This window comes from Eubalaena glacialis, chromosome 11 (genome assembly GCF_028564815.1).
Source record: "Eubalaena glacialis isolate mEubGla1 chromosome 11, mEubGla1.1.hap2.+ XY, whole genome shotgun sequence".
NCBI classification, from domain to species: Eukaryota; Metazoa; Chordata; class Mammalia; order Artiodactyla; family Balaenidae; genus Eubalaena; species Eubalaena glacialis.
The window spans coordinates 25,663,472-25,680,931 of NC_083726.1; the positions used below are offsets into that span (position 1 = coordinate 25,663,472).

At 40.3% G+C, this 17,460-nt stretch overlaps 1 protein-coding gene across 1 annotated transcript in view; it reads left to right on the top strand.

The window, feature by feature from the left end:
- CCDC38 (coiled-coil domain containing 38) overlaps positions 1 to 17,460 on the top strand; it is a 43,477-nt gene that overhangs the window by 1,690 nt on the left and 24,327 nt on the right. Inside the window, exons 2-5 of the mRNA XM_061206638.1 lie at positions 5,720 to 5,885; positions 7,404 to 7,468; positions 10,528 to 10,691; positions 10,803 to 10,883. Coding sequence (XP_061062621.1) covers positions 5,720 to 5,885; positions 7,404 to 7,468; positions 10,528 to 10,691; positions 10,803 to 10,883 — 476 coding nt within the window. The remainder of the gene's footprint in view (positions 1 to 5,719; positions 5,886 to 7,403; positions 7,469 to 10,527; positions 10,692 to 10,802; positions 10,884 to 17,460) is intronic.

The window sequence follows — 17,460 nt, forward strand, 5'->3', positions numbered from 1 at the left end:
CACATTACCGAGCCTGCGCGTCTGGAGCCTGTGCTCCGCAACAAGAGAGGCCACGATAGTGAGAGGCCCGCGCACCGCAATGAAGAGTGGCCCCCGCTCGCTGCAACTAGAGAAAGCCCTCGCACAGAGACGAAGACCCAACACAGCCATAAATAAATAAATAAACAAACAAACAGTGGAAAATAGAAACACATAAAGTCACTAATTCATAGAGAAATATTAACATTTTGTTTATAAAACTTCTGCTAAAGACTTGAATCTGCTACATTTTGCAATTATAGGCATATTTGCAGATTTTGCAATTAGAGGTATAAACTAAGCATGGGGTGAAATTATAGGAACATAGAAGGCTTTGGGGTTCAGTAAACTTGTCGTAATCACACTTCTGTAACTTATGAGCTATTTGACCTTGGGCAATTAATTTCTCTAAGCCTTATTTTCCTCATCCATATCATGGGGATAATTGATTCTACTTTATGGACTTGTTTGAGCTTTAAATAAGATGAAATGTAAATCACTCAGCCCAGTGCCTAGCTCTAAAGAAGTATTATTATTATTATTATTACTATTAGTTTATTTTAATCCTGCTATTTGTCTTGCTGGTCAATTAAGTTAAAGATTTGATTTCAACCAATAGTCCTTCAAAGAATATACCATGTTCTTAAAGCTTACAAGCTCTTGGTAAGTCTAAAAGAAATCATACTTTTTATTCATGGGAATTTATATCTGTGGGTGAACTGAGTGTATCCAATTACAGTCCAGATAGACAACATTCCCCAAAAAGCCCCTGCAAACAAGAGGTTTGTAGAAGCAAGAAGGTTAAGAGTGGACTTCTCTCCTCTGGTCATTGTTAAATAATTATAGAGGGGTGAGGATAACACTTTTTTCCTCAGAAGTAACCAGCATCCCTGTAGCACTCCTTGGTTTACAAAGTACTTTTCACATCATGGGACTCAAATTGGCTGATTTCTTTCCCCTACTCTTCCTTCCTCTTGAACTCCAGTAATATTTTCAGTTTGCAAAAGGTGCAGTCAGAAATGTCAACAGAAAAGTCCATACCAAATAGCTAGCTTGACGCCAGCAGGTCCTTAAAGGTCAAGCTGAAGGTAATTTCCTCACCATCATGCTCTGCTTCTGACCTAATGAAAAGAGGCGGGTCACGGAGCAGGCCAAGGACCTAGTGGCCCCCGGCTTTCCTGTAAATAAAAAATTGCTAGTGCTGGTCTCCACGCACTATCCCAGGACACAGTTCACAGCCCTTTCTCCTAGTATTTGTCCAAGTGGGCCGGAATGAGGTGGGAAAAACTTGAAAGGCATTGAGTCTGAGAGAATCTGTCTAAATCTTCATTTGCATGTGGGGGACAAACAGAGCTTTCTATCTCCTAATGAGAGAATCTGCAAATCCATTTTCACTGAATTGTAGAGAGAGTTGTCGAGAAAATCAAACACAAACTGCTTCAGATAACATGTGCTAGATATTGTTATTGTGAATTCATTTAGAATTGGTCTAGGACTTTAGGTTTGGACACTATAAAACCCCATTCCTCTTTCTCCACTTCCACAAAGACTGGAATAATAAGAATCAGCCCTAAGGTGAGTCAGATTCCCCAAATTTGTACGGATATTGGTGGTCAGTTCCTCTCAAAGGACCGGGTTTCAATAACTTTAATTCAGGGTTCCTTAGGAAAGCTAGTTGTCAGTTACCTCTCCTATTCTTTTCAAGTGCTGTGGTTATTCACAAGACAAAGTGGACCAGAAAGAGGACAGATCTGGATATCTACTCTGAAGAAAGTATAAGCAATTATTTTCCTATCAGTCTATCATGAGTAGGCACTTCCCATACATTATCTGTGCTTGGAAATTGCAACAAGGCTGTAAGAAAGGTATTAGTATCCATACTTGATAGAAGCAGCAGCTAAGGTGTGCTGAGTTTACTCGGGTAGGCCTAAGAGAAAGAGCTGGGTGGAGTCAGAGGCAGGATTCAAACCTGCCTGTTCCCAAAGGCCAGGGTCTTTCCACAGTGCCATTCATGCTGCCCCTACGATGACACGCATCAAAGGACCTGACTCAGCCTTTTATATAATGTAGTGACCATGTGTGATTGCATAATGTTAGAATAATGCAAGAATTAAACCAACCAGCATGGTGTTCACTTGGAAGAACAGTATATTTTATACCCACATCCCCTTAGATGTCTAATATTGATAGATATCTCAAACTTACCATGTTCTAAACTGAAACTTTGCTCTTCCCACCCACCCCTTCCCCCAGAGACAGCCTTCTCTGTCTCTGTTGATGGCAACTCCATTCTTTATTTCCTGGGCTCTTTATCTCATACCCCACATCCAAACCATCAGCCAGTCATGTAGTCTCTACTTTCCAAATATATCTAGAATTTGACCGCCTCTCACCACTTCCACTACTATCCCAAGAGACCCCATAAGCTCTTGCCTCTCAATGGCTGTAACCTCCCAACAGGTCTCCCGATTTGACCCTCAACCTCTTCTATAGTCTCTTCTCAGCTCAGCAGTCAGAGTGATTCATTTAATGATCTTTATTCCACTAAGTAAATGACCTACAGGGCCCTTGTTGTCTCTTTGACCTTGGCTGTCACTCCCCTTCGTTCACTGTGCTTAAGCTCCACTAGTTTCCTTGCTGTTTCTCAAACACACCAAGTATCTTCCCTCCTTAGAGTGCTTTCTCCATGAGCTGACACTTATATAACACTTACTGTGCTCCTGATGCTGTCCAAAGGGCAGGACATATGCTAACTCCCCTAACAATCCCACAAGGTAGGTGCTATTCTTACCATGTCTTTTGAAAGGTGGGGAAATTGAGGGGGGAGGATGACGGAGCATAATGAGAGTCCATGCTCTTAATCACAAGCCTGTGCTGCCTCTAAAACTGATGGCTTGCAATCACACACCACCATTTTCAATCCCTGGTTTTCTGAGCTCTTTATCTTTTTCATCCATCAGAAGTTGGATTTGTACATGTATTTTAGATGTGAATTTGCACGCATTTGCTGTGCAATCCAACAACATTTTCCCTCTCATTTGGGTGCAGAGCCTTTGTTTAGTCATTCTGCTATTTTTATTTTGCACAACAAAGACATTCACCAGCTTCTACTTATTTTTCCTGGTTGATACACCATATTGGTTTAGTTCGGGAACTTTATAATCCCTTCCTAAGCATAGCTGGTTCTCTTCTTCTCCTTTATGTTCATCACCAACCCTTCATTAATCAATAGGGGGATTAATACATATGGAAATATAGAAGTATAACAACTTCTAGGGACTACTGATTCTCTTTACGTGTACTATGAATTACCCAAGAGATGGAGTAAGAGCAGACGTCTGCCATTAGCAGTTGGCTTAGAGGAATGAGAACTTCTAGTTTTTCTATGAGTGAAAAAGTGCCAGAACCCATGAATAAAGATGTTTATTGCAGATAGACTTTTAGGATAAAGGGAATGAGAGTAGGGATGAGGAAGGGAGTAAATTTAAATAGATAGAAGGATTGAAGAGGGGGGAAATGTGACAAGAAAGAGGTGAGCAGAATCTTAAGGGTGGGGATGAGTGCTGAGCATAAATTTAAGAAAATCTCCTACAAATCTTTAGTATTAGCCATCCAAGTTCCAAATACATCAACCCAACAGATTGTTATCAATTTTTCACCAACCTTTCTTTTCTACCTGTCAGAATGAACCTAATGCCTGTGAAAAAACTTCAGTAATCTGGAAAAGTATAGTATCAATGTTGTAGGTTTTTATTCATATTTTCTCTTTTAGACACTTTAACATAGTTTCTTTTTCTCCCGTTCATCTTTGTGTTTATAGTCACTAGAAGTAAAATCACAGGCTAATTAGTAATTATTAGCACCTGGTAGCTCCCACATACTGAATTCATCCTGTATTCTAGGCATCCTGCTTGGTTGTTTATGTAAACCTCACTGAATCCTCATGAAAGCCTTAAGAGGTGGAACTGTTATTCCCATTTTATGAAAGGAAACTGAGGCTCAGAGATGCTAAGGGATTAAAATGTAGGCTCCATGAAAACAATGGTTTTGTCTTTTTTTGTTGTTGTTCTTTTAAAAAAAAATTGCCCTCTCCAGCACCCAGAACCGTGCCTGACACACAGTAGGCACAAATATAGTTTGAATGTTAAATGAACTTGCTTACACATCTGTAAGTACCAAATCAAGATTCAAAATCAGATTTGTCCACTCCAAAGTCTGCATTCCTGATCACCTGCTACAGTGCTGCTGGAACATTTGGGTCTTAAACGTGACTCATTGAGATTACGGAGGCTTATGTCAATATTTAAACGGGCAGGACTTCCCTGGTGGCACAGTGGTTAAGAATCCGCCTGCCAATGCAGGGGACACGGGTTCGAACCCTGGTCCGGGAAGATCCCACATGCCGTGGAGCAACTAAGCCCGTGCGCCACAACTACTGAGCCTACGCTCTAGAGCCCGCGAGCCACAACTACTGAGCCCATGTGCCACAACTACTGAAGCCCGCGCACCTAGAGCCCGTGCTCTGCAACAAGAGAAGCCACCGCAACGAGAAGCCCGCGCACCGAAACGACGAGTAGGCCCCGCTCACCGCAATAAGAGAAAGCCCGCATGCAGCAACGAAGACCCAACACGGCCAAAAATCAATAAATTAATTAATTAAAACAAAAAAAATTTAAACGGGCAGCCTGAGATAGGATGTTTTGTCCCATTGTTCCTGTTGTGAGCACATCCTTTTATATAAACTCCTGAATATACTTTTTACCTCAAATGAAAACATCATTGATATTTTTTTCATTGTAAAAATTACATAAGCTCATTGAGAAATTTGAATGATACAAAAAATATATATAAAAATCTGGACAAGGATTAGGGTGAGGCAAGTGAGGTACTTGCCTTGGGTGCAAAATTTACGGGGGAGGCAAAAACTCAGCAATCAGAATAAGCAACATTTTAATTCACTATTGTAAGAAATTAAAATTAATGCAAAAAAATCCATGATGAACAAAATATCAAAATTTTAAATAAAGACAAGATCGGTGGGCTGGGACGAAGGTGTGGCAAGTAAGGCACTCACTCTCAGGGTCATACAAGTACAGAAGCAGATCCATGGTTTGGATTTCATGAGGTTTGCTTTGCTTATTACTAGAAGTAAAGGTTGATTACAAAAAATTTTTTAAATCCTAATTAGAATGAGGGGAAAAAATCTAGAAATGCTTACTAACCAATTCAGCTGTGAGGTGATGGTTTTCTGCATGTGTTCTATAGTTTGAAAGTATCCGATATTGAGAAAAGATTCAAGAAATGGGAAGCCTGATTTTTTTTAATGTCTACTGGGAAGGTCCATTTGCTCTCAAGTTTTCAGTTCCACAGAACCAATCCTTTCAAATCGGTGGAATCTCCAAGAGACCTGCATTTTGAGCAAGACGAGATCGTGAAAATAAAACCAGAACACTTTCCAGTCTCCTGTTCGTGAAGTTTATGTTTAATCAAGGTTGAATGTTCCTATCTTTGTGCTCAGCTTCATATGAGAAGGAATTGAAAACTGGCACAATCCTTCAGACAAAAGAACTTGAAGTTGCTTGTTTAACGAATTAGTAATGAGAAAAGGGCTTGTTGCAGATGATAATTTTATATACAATCACTATTTTAACACATTATTTTTGTATATTAGAAATTCTGTTAAACTTTTTCACTTGGGCAGGAAAAATTTATGAACCACAGCATGAAAATCTACCAAAAGTCTACTTTTTCATCCCGAATGAAGAATCGTTCACACCTGGGCCAAATAGGAATCTTCGCTGACAACGGTGGTACCTCAACTGAAAAACTGGGGCTAGATCCCACTCTTATTCTCAGATTAACAGAAGGTAAGGCTAAATTACTGTTTGATTGAGAATATTGTTTTGAATATTTACTGTTAATGTTAGGTTTGGGGGCTTTTCTGGAGGTGAGAAAAACAAAGTATGCAGTCTCATAATATGATAGGGGGTCTTTGTAAATGGGGGTTGAGAGTTGGGAGGAAATCTATTTTAAATAAGAAAACATACCTTTTCCAAGAAATAGACTTGGGCTTCCCTGGTGGTCCAGTGGTTAAGACTCCATGCTTCCACTGCAGGGGGCGCAGGTTCCATCCCTGGTCAGGGAAGTTCAGTGGCCGCGAAGTGCAGCCAGGGAAAAAAAAAAAAAAAAGAAATAGACTGTGACTCATTTTCGTGGCTCTAAGGAAGAAGGTCACGGCCAAAATGATACAGTATTAGAGCTATTAGCTCTGGCCTTTTACACTCAGTTCTACCTTTTACACTCATCTCATTTCAGATGTAGAAATACAGAAACTTTCTAAAGAGGAGCCTTGACTGTCCAGGCCGTAAAACTCTTATGTCCAGAATCGGGAAGCTCATAGAATTAAGCAAGTTTGCCTGTTGTTGAAAAAAACATAACCTGTTTTAATGTTCTTTGAAGGCAACCTGTTAAAATACTACAAGCTATTCATTATTGCTCTATGAATGAGGGCAATCTGGTCATCAAAATGTCATGGGCGTTTCTTACTCATCAGATCAAGAAGTGTCTATAAATGAGATTGATAGCAGTTTTGGGTTTTTTTGTTTTTTTTTTTTGTTTGTTTGTTTTTTTTTGATAGCAGTTTGAAGCTAATGAGGTTAAAGTGGTTAATGGTACGATGATGGAGTCATAAAATCTTCCCCCAAATGTGTCTTGTCCAAATTTTTAAATTGAAAATTAAAAGGAAGGAAGGATGAACACACATGGAGTGCCCAGCATTTGCTGTGGTAACTAAAAAAAAAAAAAAATTTTTTTGGCTCCCAAAATCCATGTACTTTCCCAAATTGTGGGGAAAAAAAAAAAATCTTCAGAGAACAAGAAAATCACTTAGGAAAGGACTTTGAATTCAATAATTAATGTAGAAGAAGGAAGCCATGTCAACTTATTTAGAAGCTCTTGGAGGTGCATATTCTGCACTGTAATTGTATGAAAAAGAGGCAATTGCTGGGCAACACAGTGGTACCAGTGACTATACCTTTCTGCCACTTGTTAGCTGTGCAGTCTTGGGCAAGCATCTTGACATCTCTGAGCTTCAGGACCTCACATACAGGATGGGGATAGTAATAAGAACCTTACTGGGGTTATTAATAGAATTAAATTATATATTTAAAAAGTCTAGTGAAGTTCCTGGAATATGGGCATAAAATAAATGGTAGCTAATATTATTAAAGTAATTTTTCAGTGGTTAGGAAAAGGTTTATCTGAAGGTATTTTTTTTAAGTCAGATACATACTGTATGCAATAATTTAATTACATACCTTTTATTTTATACAACATCTTTGAGGGATAATGAACCAAACCTAAGTCTATTTCAATTTTCTTTAAAGGTGCAGACACAAAAAGGACTGTCCATGAATTTATTAATGACCAGAGAGACAGATTTATGCTCGAGGTAGTTAAAATAATTTCTTTCTCCCATTAGCCGAATAGAAGAATTCCTACATATACCTGCCAAATTTTCACCTGGACATTTTATTTTTCCATTTCATGCCCCAGATACATTGCCTTTCCTACCTTGAAGATCTAGCCTCTTCTAAACCCACTTCAATTGGGGCTTTTGTTCTCATCATTCCACCAACACCACTTTTTTTTTTTTTTTTTTTTTTTTTTAAACATCTTTATTGAAGTATAATTGCTTTACAATGGTGTGCTAGCTTCTGCTTTACAACAAAGTGAATCAGTTACACATATACATATGTTGCCATATCTCTTCCCTCTTGCATCTCCCTCCCTCCCACCCTCCCTATCCCACCCCTCTAGGTGGTCGCAAAGCACCGAGCTGATCTCCCTGTGCTATGCGGCTGCTTCCCACTAGTTATCTATTTTACATTTGGTAGTGTATATATGTCCATGACACTCTCTCACCCTGTCACATCTCACCCCTCCCCCTCCCCATATCCTCAAGTCCATTCTCTAGTAGGTCTGTGTCTTTATTCCCATCTTGCCACTAGGTTCTTCATGACCTCTTTTTTTTTTTTTTTTTTTTTCCCTTAGATTCCATATATATGTGTTAGCATACTGTATTTGTTTTTCTCTTTCTGACTTACTTCACTCTGTATGACAGACTCTAACTCCATCCACCTCATTACAAACACCTCCATTTCATTTCTTTTTATGGCTGAGTAATATTCCATTGTATATATGTGCCACATCTTCTTTATCCATTCATCCGATGATGGACACCTAGGTTGCTTCCATGTCCTGGCTATTGTAAACAGAGCTGCAATGAATATTTTGGTACATGACTCTTTCTGAATTATGGTTTTCTCAGGGTATATGCCCAGTAGTGGGATTGCTGGGTCATATGGTAGTTCTATTTTTAGTTTTTTAAGGAACCTCCATACTGTTCTCCATAGTGGCTGTATCAATTTACATTCCCACCAACAGTGCAAGAGTGTTCCCTTTTCTCCACACCCTCTCCAGCATTTATTGTTTCTAGATTTTTTGATGATGGCCATTCTGACCGGTGTGAGATGCAACACCACTTCTATTGCCAAATTCAAATGGTCATTTCACAGTCTTCCTTCTACTCACTTCCAGCAGGTGTTGGCCCAGGTGATCACCCTCCCTTGAAACAGTTTCTTCAGCTGGTTTCCAGGCCTCTCTATGTCTTGGTTCTTCCATGGCACTGGCAGCTCACGCCTTCATAATTTTCTTGTTCCTCTTCACCCTGATCTCCAAATGCTGGAATGCACAGGGCTCACACCTCACCCCACGCTCTATCTACCCTCCTCCAGGCTGGAGGCTTTAAATTCCACTGCCCTGTTAACAGCTTCCAAGTTTACTTCTCTAGCCTGATCTTCTTTCCTAAACTCCAGACTCACAAACGCAACTCCAGATTAAACAACTGTAATCGTAGTTCTTAACATCTCTACTTAGATGCTCCATAGGCATCTCAAACTTCGCATTTCCAAAGCTGCCCCTGCTATACCCTTCCCTGCCCCTGCAGATCTGAATCTCAGGCAGTGCTCCCTATCTCTGTAAACAGCAATTCCATTTTTCCAGTTGTTTATGCCAAAAATATTGGAGTTATCCTCAACTCCTCCTTCTTACAGCCCACACCCAAATATCCTTTGGAATATATTTTTTTCCAAATATATCTATAATCACACTACTTTTCATGACCTCCTCTGCTGCCACTGTAGTCCGTGTTGCCAGTAGCTCTTGTGTGAATTATTGTTAGAACTTGTGAACACTGGTCTCCTGCTCCCACTTTTGCTCTCTGTAGTCAGTCTGTTCTCCACACCTGCCCCTCCTTTGCTGAAGACCTCTGGTGACTTTTCTGGTCCCCAGCTCACTCGCTCTCTGACCTCATTCCTACCACTCTCTGCTCCATCACTCTGCTCCAGCCACACTGGCCTCCTTGCTGTTCCTGGGACACACCAATCATGCTCTTTCCTCAGAACTTTTGCACAGGAGGCTTTTCCTTCTGGGAGGAACATTTCTCCCTCAGATATCTGCATGCTTTGCGTCCTACTTCCTTCCAGTCTCTGTTTAATTTTCACCATATCAGTGAGGCTTTCCTGGGCTAACCCCCTGCCCTTGCCCACTGGACCACTTATTCTCCTTTAGTAGACACCCTGCTCTACTAGAGTGAATACTTCGTAAAAGCAATGCTTTTTGTTTTGGTCACTGCTCTATCAGTACCACTTAAAACAGACCTGGCACACACGAGACACTCAGTAACTACTTGGCAAACAAAGTAATAAATGAAATATTTTGGGGTTGTAAACTTGGAGTATCTAACTTTTGGTTGTTGTTTCTTTAAAGTTATCTCATTTCCATATTCTAATCCATTTATATTATAATATATGTGGCTTTGTTTATACTTTATTTTTCATGAATGGCATTAAAAACCCAAGTGGATTCTTATATTATGTACTAAAAAAAAAAAAAAAAAAAGCAGCTAGCTATCAAAGTTGTATTTGGGGATCTAAACAGGGTGCTCTGAGGCTGGTTAAACACCCCCCCCCACCCCCTTGGAGGAATCACTGGAACCTGACTCTCCCACGGTACTTCCTACAGGAAAGCTTTTGTGGCTACAGCCACAATCGGGACAGCCCAATTTCCCAAGGCCCAGAAAGTATTGGAGGGACACTGAATAATACTAAGTAGACTTGCTCTTTGGAGGGATATGGAACCCTCCCCCCTTTTTTTTAGGATAGAGCCTGAGGGGATACATAGCTATTTTGATCTGCGGGACCATTTTGGAACAACATTGAGCCTCTTTGTAAAAGTGAAAGAAAGGCATGAGTCTCCGTTGTAACTATCCTGAAAATAAAATCCCTACATGCAGTGAAGGCCGTAGCCCCAAGATTGGGCATACTATTATTTCTAATACAAGTGATCACAGACCAGGCCAGTTATTTTTCCCTTTGTTGTGAGACCGTTGAAATGTGCTAGAAATGTGGAATCATGTTCTTGATGCACTTCTGTTTTCAATATTCCTAGTATGCTCTGTCAACCAAAAGAAACACAATTCAAAAGTTTGAAAAACATGCAACAATGAAGGAAAGACAACTCATGAAAGCAGAAAAAAAGCTCGAAGAAGACGCAATGGCCTTTGAAGAGTTCCTTCGAGAAAACGACCAGAGATCTGTAGACGCTCTTAAAATGTTCGTTTTTTCACTCTGGCCAGATCGCCTTTTTCCCTCCTTCTTTCTTCTTTTTAGTTTCTCAGAACACAGCCCAATACAAAACAAACTAACAAATCTGTTTCTTTTCAGTGCAGCACAAGAAACTATAAACAAACTCCAAATGACAGCAGAGCTGAAGAAGGCGAGTATGGAGATACAGTCGGTGAAAAGGTGAGGCCAGGCACCGTCTTCTCCTCATCAAGTGTCCTTGCCCCACTGAAACCTACTTGTGCCTGGCAGGACCTCAGTGGGGCTAATCCTGATCAGTTGATGATTTCTAAGTATGATCACATTTTAAAAGTAAGTAATCTGTCGATCAAGGATTATCTCTACCTGGGTGCCAGGACACAGTGACCTCTGGCTGAAACATTTCTCTAACTTGTCGTTACAGAAACCAAGAAATTAGTTGAAAAGAAGTAAACCAATGTTAGGGGTAAACAATAAATTATTTTCTAAGTGTCCTTTTTTCTTCATTCTAAGGCACTGTTCTTCCCCCATTTTAACGTCTCTGAAATTGGGGTGCTTTTATATTTTTACAGTCATCTTACAATTATAATTGGGAGTATTTTTTATATTTATACTTACACTTGGTTGAAACTAACTTGGTTGATATTAAAAACCGGATTTATGTACCAATTTTTCTTAAGTCAATCTCCCAAGGCAGTAGAAATAAAAGCAAAAAATAAACAAATTGGACATAGGCAAACTTACAAGCTTTTGTACAGCCAAAGGAAACAATAGACAAGACGAAAAGACAGCCTACAGACTTGGAGAAAATATTTGCAAATGATGTAACTGACAAGGGCTGAATTTCCAAAAAATACAAACAGCTCGAATAAGTCAATAACAAAAAAACAACACAATTGAAAAATGGGCAGATCTAAAGAGACATTTCTCCAAAGAAGACATACAGATGGGGACTTCCCTGGCGGTCCAGTGGTTAAGACTCTGCGTTCCCAATGCAGGGGGCACGGGTTCGATCCTTGGTCAGGGAGCTAAGATCCCACATGCTGCATGGCGCAGCCTAAAAAAAACAAAACAAAAAACAAAACAAAAAAAAGACATACAGATAGCCAACAGGCATATGAAAAGATGCTCAACATCTCTAATTCTTAGAGAAATGCAAATCAAAACTACAATGAGGTACCACCTCACAGTGGTCATAATGGCCATCATTAAAAAGTCTACAAGTAACAAATGCTGAAGAGGATGAGGAGAAAAAGGAACCCTCCAACACAGTTGATAGGAAGGTAAATTGGTGTAGCCACAATGGAAAACAGTATGGAGGTTCCTCAAAAAACTAAAAATAGAGTTACCATATGATACAGCAATCCTACTCCTGGGCATAAATCCAGAGAAAACCGTAATTCGAAAAGATACACACACCCCAATGTTCATTCCAGCACTATTCACAGTAGCCAAGACATGGAAACAACCTAAATGTCCATTGACAGATGACTGGATAAAGAAGATGTGGTACATATATACAATGGAATACCACTCAGCCATAGAAAGGAATGAAATAATGCCATTTGCAGCAGCATGGATGGACCTAGAGATTATCATACTAAGTGGAGTAAGTCAGAAAGAGAAAGACAAATACCATATATCACTTATATGCGAAATCTAAAATATGACATGAATGAACTTATCTACGAAACAGAAACAGACTAACAGACATAGAGAACAGGTTTGTCATTGCCAAGGGGGAGGGGGGAGGGGTAGGGAAGGATTGGAAGTTTGGGATTAGCAGATGCAAACTATCATATATAGAATGGATAAACAACAAGGTCCTACTGTATAGCACAGGGAACTATATTCAATATCCTGTGATAAACCATAATGGAAAAGAATATGAAAAAGAATGTATCTATATATATAATCGAATCACTTTGCTGTACAGTAGAAATTAACAAATTGTAAACTATACTTCAATAAAATAAAATTTTTCAAAAAAGAGTAAAAAACTGGGATTTATAATGACAAAAATTACAGGAGCAGGAGTTGGGATAAAATTATTCTAATACCAGCTACTCTTTTTAAAACCCGGATATTTTCTTTTATGGTCAAGTGGATGTCAACTTGATCTAATTTTAAATACCTCAAGAAGCTTCCTTCTGTCACATCCTTAAACAGAAATTTCACGATCCAGGAGACACTTGGTCTTTGTATCGAGTCATGCTAAAACTTGTTTTTTCTTTTTGAGGACTCAAGTGTTTCTCTCTTTTCTAAAACTAAGTCCTAGACTTACATCCCAGACTTTTTTGGGAGGAAGACAATAGCTTGTCTGAAACACAGCAAATGAACTGGATGACAGTGTCTTGGAAACTATTGCTACTAACAAAATGTGTGTTTCAAACGCATTCTGGCTTCAGCAGCCTCTTTCGTCAGGAACCTAAGGTTGAAAGTGCTCCAAGACGAAGAATCCTGTCCTTCCTTCCTTCCCTCCATGATATAATTAGAAGATTCTCTTTATAGAACTAGAGTACCAGCCTCTATGTTTGCATAAAGTACAGTAATTATACACAATTGCCACCCAGTTAAACCTTCCAAACAGCCTGGCCATAGAGAACTTGCTTCTTGTTTATGTGTCTTGTCACCCTAAAAAGGTGCAAAAGGTCATGAAAAACAGGCTGGTAACAGAGCAAAGGGATGCAGGCATCTGCTATTTATTTCCTCTTCTCTTTTTGGGCTCAGGATGACCCACAGAGGTCCTCTGCTGAAGGGAGGGCTGGACATCTGTTTATAAAGAGAAGGGGAGCTTATTCTGAAGCTTTTGCTTGGAAGCTGTGCAGTTCTAGCCATTTTAATCCTGTTCTTTGTAGCACATCTGAGAGGCTTTCAGTCTAAAAATACTGTGGTGGTAGAATGAGGGGTTCCTAACATCTTTTGACGGGTGATACATGAGCCCGCCATTTATTGACTCTTGACTATCACTCCCAGCAGGGCTTAAGAGAGGTTCTGAGCAAAAGAAGTACTGAGGCTGAAGATAGAGGAGTAATATCGATAAGGGTTTTGACAAGGGTATGGATAAGGCAGGCTCTGAAGGATAAGAGTGGAGCTCCCTTTCACAAGGACCTTCATTGTTATTTTCAACACTCCTTCTGGTTCCATTCTGTAACATGATTTTATGGGAAAGCAATGCGAGGCTGGGGGAAGGCTTTCTGTCCAAGTCGCCGGGTATTGTTGAGAGCGTGAGCATCTGAGTCAGACAGACCCAGGTTTGTGTGCTGACTTTGCTCATTTACCACACAGATGACTTTGCAAGTCATTTATTTCTTTTTCCAAAAGATAGGAATAATAATATGTATTATTATTATTATCATCAGTATTATCCTGTACTGAGGATGAAATCATACATGCAATGTGTCCTGCATATTACCTGGTACATAGATGCTCGCTGAGTGTTAGTTTCCCTTCTTCTTCTTACATAAGTGCCATCTTTTGCTGTCTTCTAATTTCTCCCTGTGTCTAAAACTTAATACAATATTTCCCTCAGAAATAAGGAGAGTAAATCTATTGTTACCAAGCAAGGGCTCACTGCCTGATGCACATAGCACCCAATACTATGGCATGGGCTTTTGAGAAATGAAAGAGCTTTATCACGAGGTCGACCGACAAGGAGGCAGGAGGCAGGGCTAAAATCTGTCTCCCTGATCCAGGATTTGGGGCGAAATGTGAGGGGTTGGGGGAATAGGCTGATTGGCTAGTCTTAAGTCAGTCCACATAAGCTACTCGTGCTGCTGGAAGCCAGATTTTCCTCATTTAAGGACTCTTCTCTTTGTAAAGGGCTCTGGTGGCAACATTTCTATTCTTTAAGTTCGTAGACTGAAGATTCTTTGTTCTGGGGTCCTCCTGGAGACATGGATTCTTGTCTAGCACATGCACGGTGCCGTCTTTAAAATAACTCAAGGTTTGATGAATCAACAACCTATTTGAGGCAAACCAGTTTAAGTTGGTCAATGTTTTACATGCTGTTTCAATTTCCTTTTTCTTTGTACATCTCCTCAGTCTTGAGGGAAAGAGGGCAAGACCACCCTACCTGCTCCCTGCTGATTAAAGGGCTTGGATTTTTATAAGAGGAATGAAATTGTTTTACACTTAAATGTAACTATTTATGAGTCCCACCTTGAACTCTTACGTCTTGGCAATCATCATGCGAGTTGGGGAGGCCTTTTTAAAATAAAATGCAGACAATAAGTACAAAATTTGATGAGTAAAAGGATTAACTCTAAGATACACAGAACTATAACTCCTAATTTTAACAGTCCTTCAAAAATGGACCTTATTTCTTTGGGAATGCAAGAAAATATGTTATTTTTAACATTTTTAGTGATTGAATTTGGATTTATATAGGCCTGATCTGGACTCCGGTTGAAGATGTCTGCATCTTCTCTTCCTGGCCAGGTGGAGCCTTAGCTCTCCTGTTTCTTTTGGAAAAGTAATTTAAGGTCAGTTAAGGGCCCACACGTGTAACGGGGGGCGGGGAAATCGGTAGTGGGTTTCCCTCCCGTGTTAGGACGGTCGGGTCCTCCTGTTTCCTCCAACGATGGAGAGTGTGCCCTGTTTGGGAATTGTCCATTCCACTCAGGTTGCAGCTGATTCTCAGGGTGTTGATTTTTCCAAGTTTTAAGGAGGATCCAATCCCCTGAGATTATGCAGTGCAGGGGAATGTCTGTGGGAAACATTTATGGACTAGAAACATATTTAGGTATAGCAGATAAAGTAACACCTGGAGACTGTACACATTCTATAGTATCTAATTCTTTTATAATACGATCATTTTCAAGACTACAATAATACTTAGTCTTCAGGAAGTGTCTCCCATATAACATTTCATAAGGGCTCAACTGGAACTTACTTCTAGGGCCTACCCTTACCCTAAGCAGGGAAACTGGTATAAGACCTTATCCCAAGTTAAGTGGATTTCTTGACATATTTCGGCAATTGTCTTTAAAGGTACGATTCATCTTTTCAGTCTTTCCCGTAGACTGAGGTCTCCATGAAGCATAACTTCCATGGTATTCCGAGCGTCCCAGGCACCCCTGAGTTACCTTGGCTATGAAAGCTCCTCTGTTGTCATTTAATTGAATGAAGCAACCCAAAACGAGGGATAATTTCTTTCAGTAAGGCCTCTGTTACCTTGGAAGCTTTGTCTGTCCAACGTGGAAAAGCTTCGACCCATCCTGTGAAGGTGTCCACAAATACCAGCATATATTAAAGTCTATTTGCCAGTCATTTCCTGGTTCTGTCTCTCGGGTTTGCACCCCTTTTATTACTGGGGGTGGCCCGGTTTTAGTGTTTCTGGCGCAGATCCTGCAATTCTGTATTACCTTTTAGATGGTCCTTTGCATCTGTGGACCAACAATAAACTGTCGTAGACAATGATAGGTTGCCTCCCTCCCATGATGCATTCCTTGATGTAGATGAGTAGTAATTCTCTCCATTAAATAAGCACTAGTCCCTATTCAGTATAAATCCAGCCTTGTTTGGTTGTTTGGTACTGATCACCCTCTAAGTCTTGAGAATCAGCATGAAATCCCCCTTACTCTGCTCTCTCTAAATCCATTTCTAAATACTGAGCTTAAACAGGAGTAAGTGGAATGAGTGCTAGGGCCTTAGGATCTGGGTTTGGGGTTCTGGCTGCCCATTTTGTAGCCTGATCAGCCAAAATATTTCCTTTAGCTGTATTAATATCAGTCTTTTGGTGGCCCGGGCAATGTACTATGGCTACTTCTTCCAGCATTATAATAGAGTCTAATAAGGCCAGTATCTCCTCTGTGTGTTTAATTTCTTCCCTTCCTGATGTTAGTAGATGTCTCTCTTTCCACATGGCCCCATGCGCATGCATGACAGAGAAGGCATACTCAGTATAAATGGTTACCTTTTTCTTAGCTCTGAGGCACAGGGCTCTTATGAGGGCCATGAGCTCTGCCTTCTGGGCAGACGTACCTGGAGGGAGGGCTTCTGCTTCTAAGACTTCCTGATGAGTTACTACTGTGTACCCTGCCTTCTGGAGGCCCCAGTCCACGAAGCTGCTCCCGATCATAAACATATCCATATCTGCATTTTCTAAAGGCTGATCCGTTAGGTTCGGACTGCTAGAATAGACTTCTTCAGTCATTTGTATGGTATGAGATGCCTTATGGCATTCCACAGTGCACTTAATGGCTCATTGTCATTTCCTTTAAGAGCCTCATATAGGGGTTTGGCCATGAGTCCAAAGTTAGGAATCCAAATACTACAAAACCCAGCCATTCCTAAGAATCCTAGCAATCGCCTTCTGGTAGTGGGTACAGCTACCCTAGCTAATGCTTCCCTTCGATCCAGCAATAAGGGATCTTTTCCTTTTGATAACTCAAATCCTAGGTATTTTACAGTTGGTTGAGAAATTTGTGCTTTTCCCCTGGAGACTTTGTCCCCAGTCTGCCAGAAAGTTTAAAGTGAGGGTTGCATTTTGGTCTGAAGCTTCCTTAGTTTTACTAGAAGCAAAGTATAAGGATTTGGCATCACAGGATGTATATCCCCTAACAGTTTGGTTAATGGCTTTCAAATCCTGTACAAAACGATAATCTCTGGCCCCGGGTTTTTGTACCAGCAGGATTGGAGTGTTATATGGGGATTGACGAGGTCCGATTAATTGGCACTTAAGAAAGGTGGTTATCAGAGGGTTTATACCTTTCTTTGAATGCCTGTTTAAAAGGTATTGCTTTAAATTCGGAGCCTTGGTGCCTGGATGGAGTTTTAC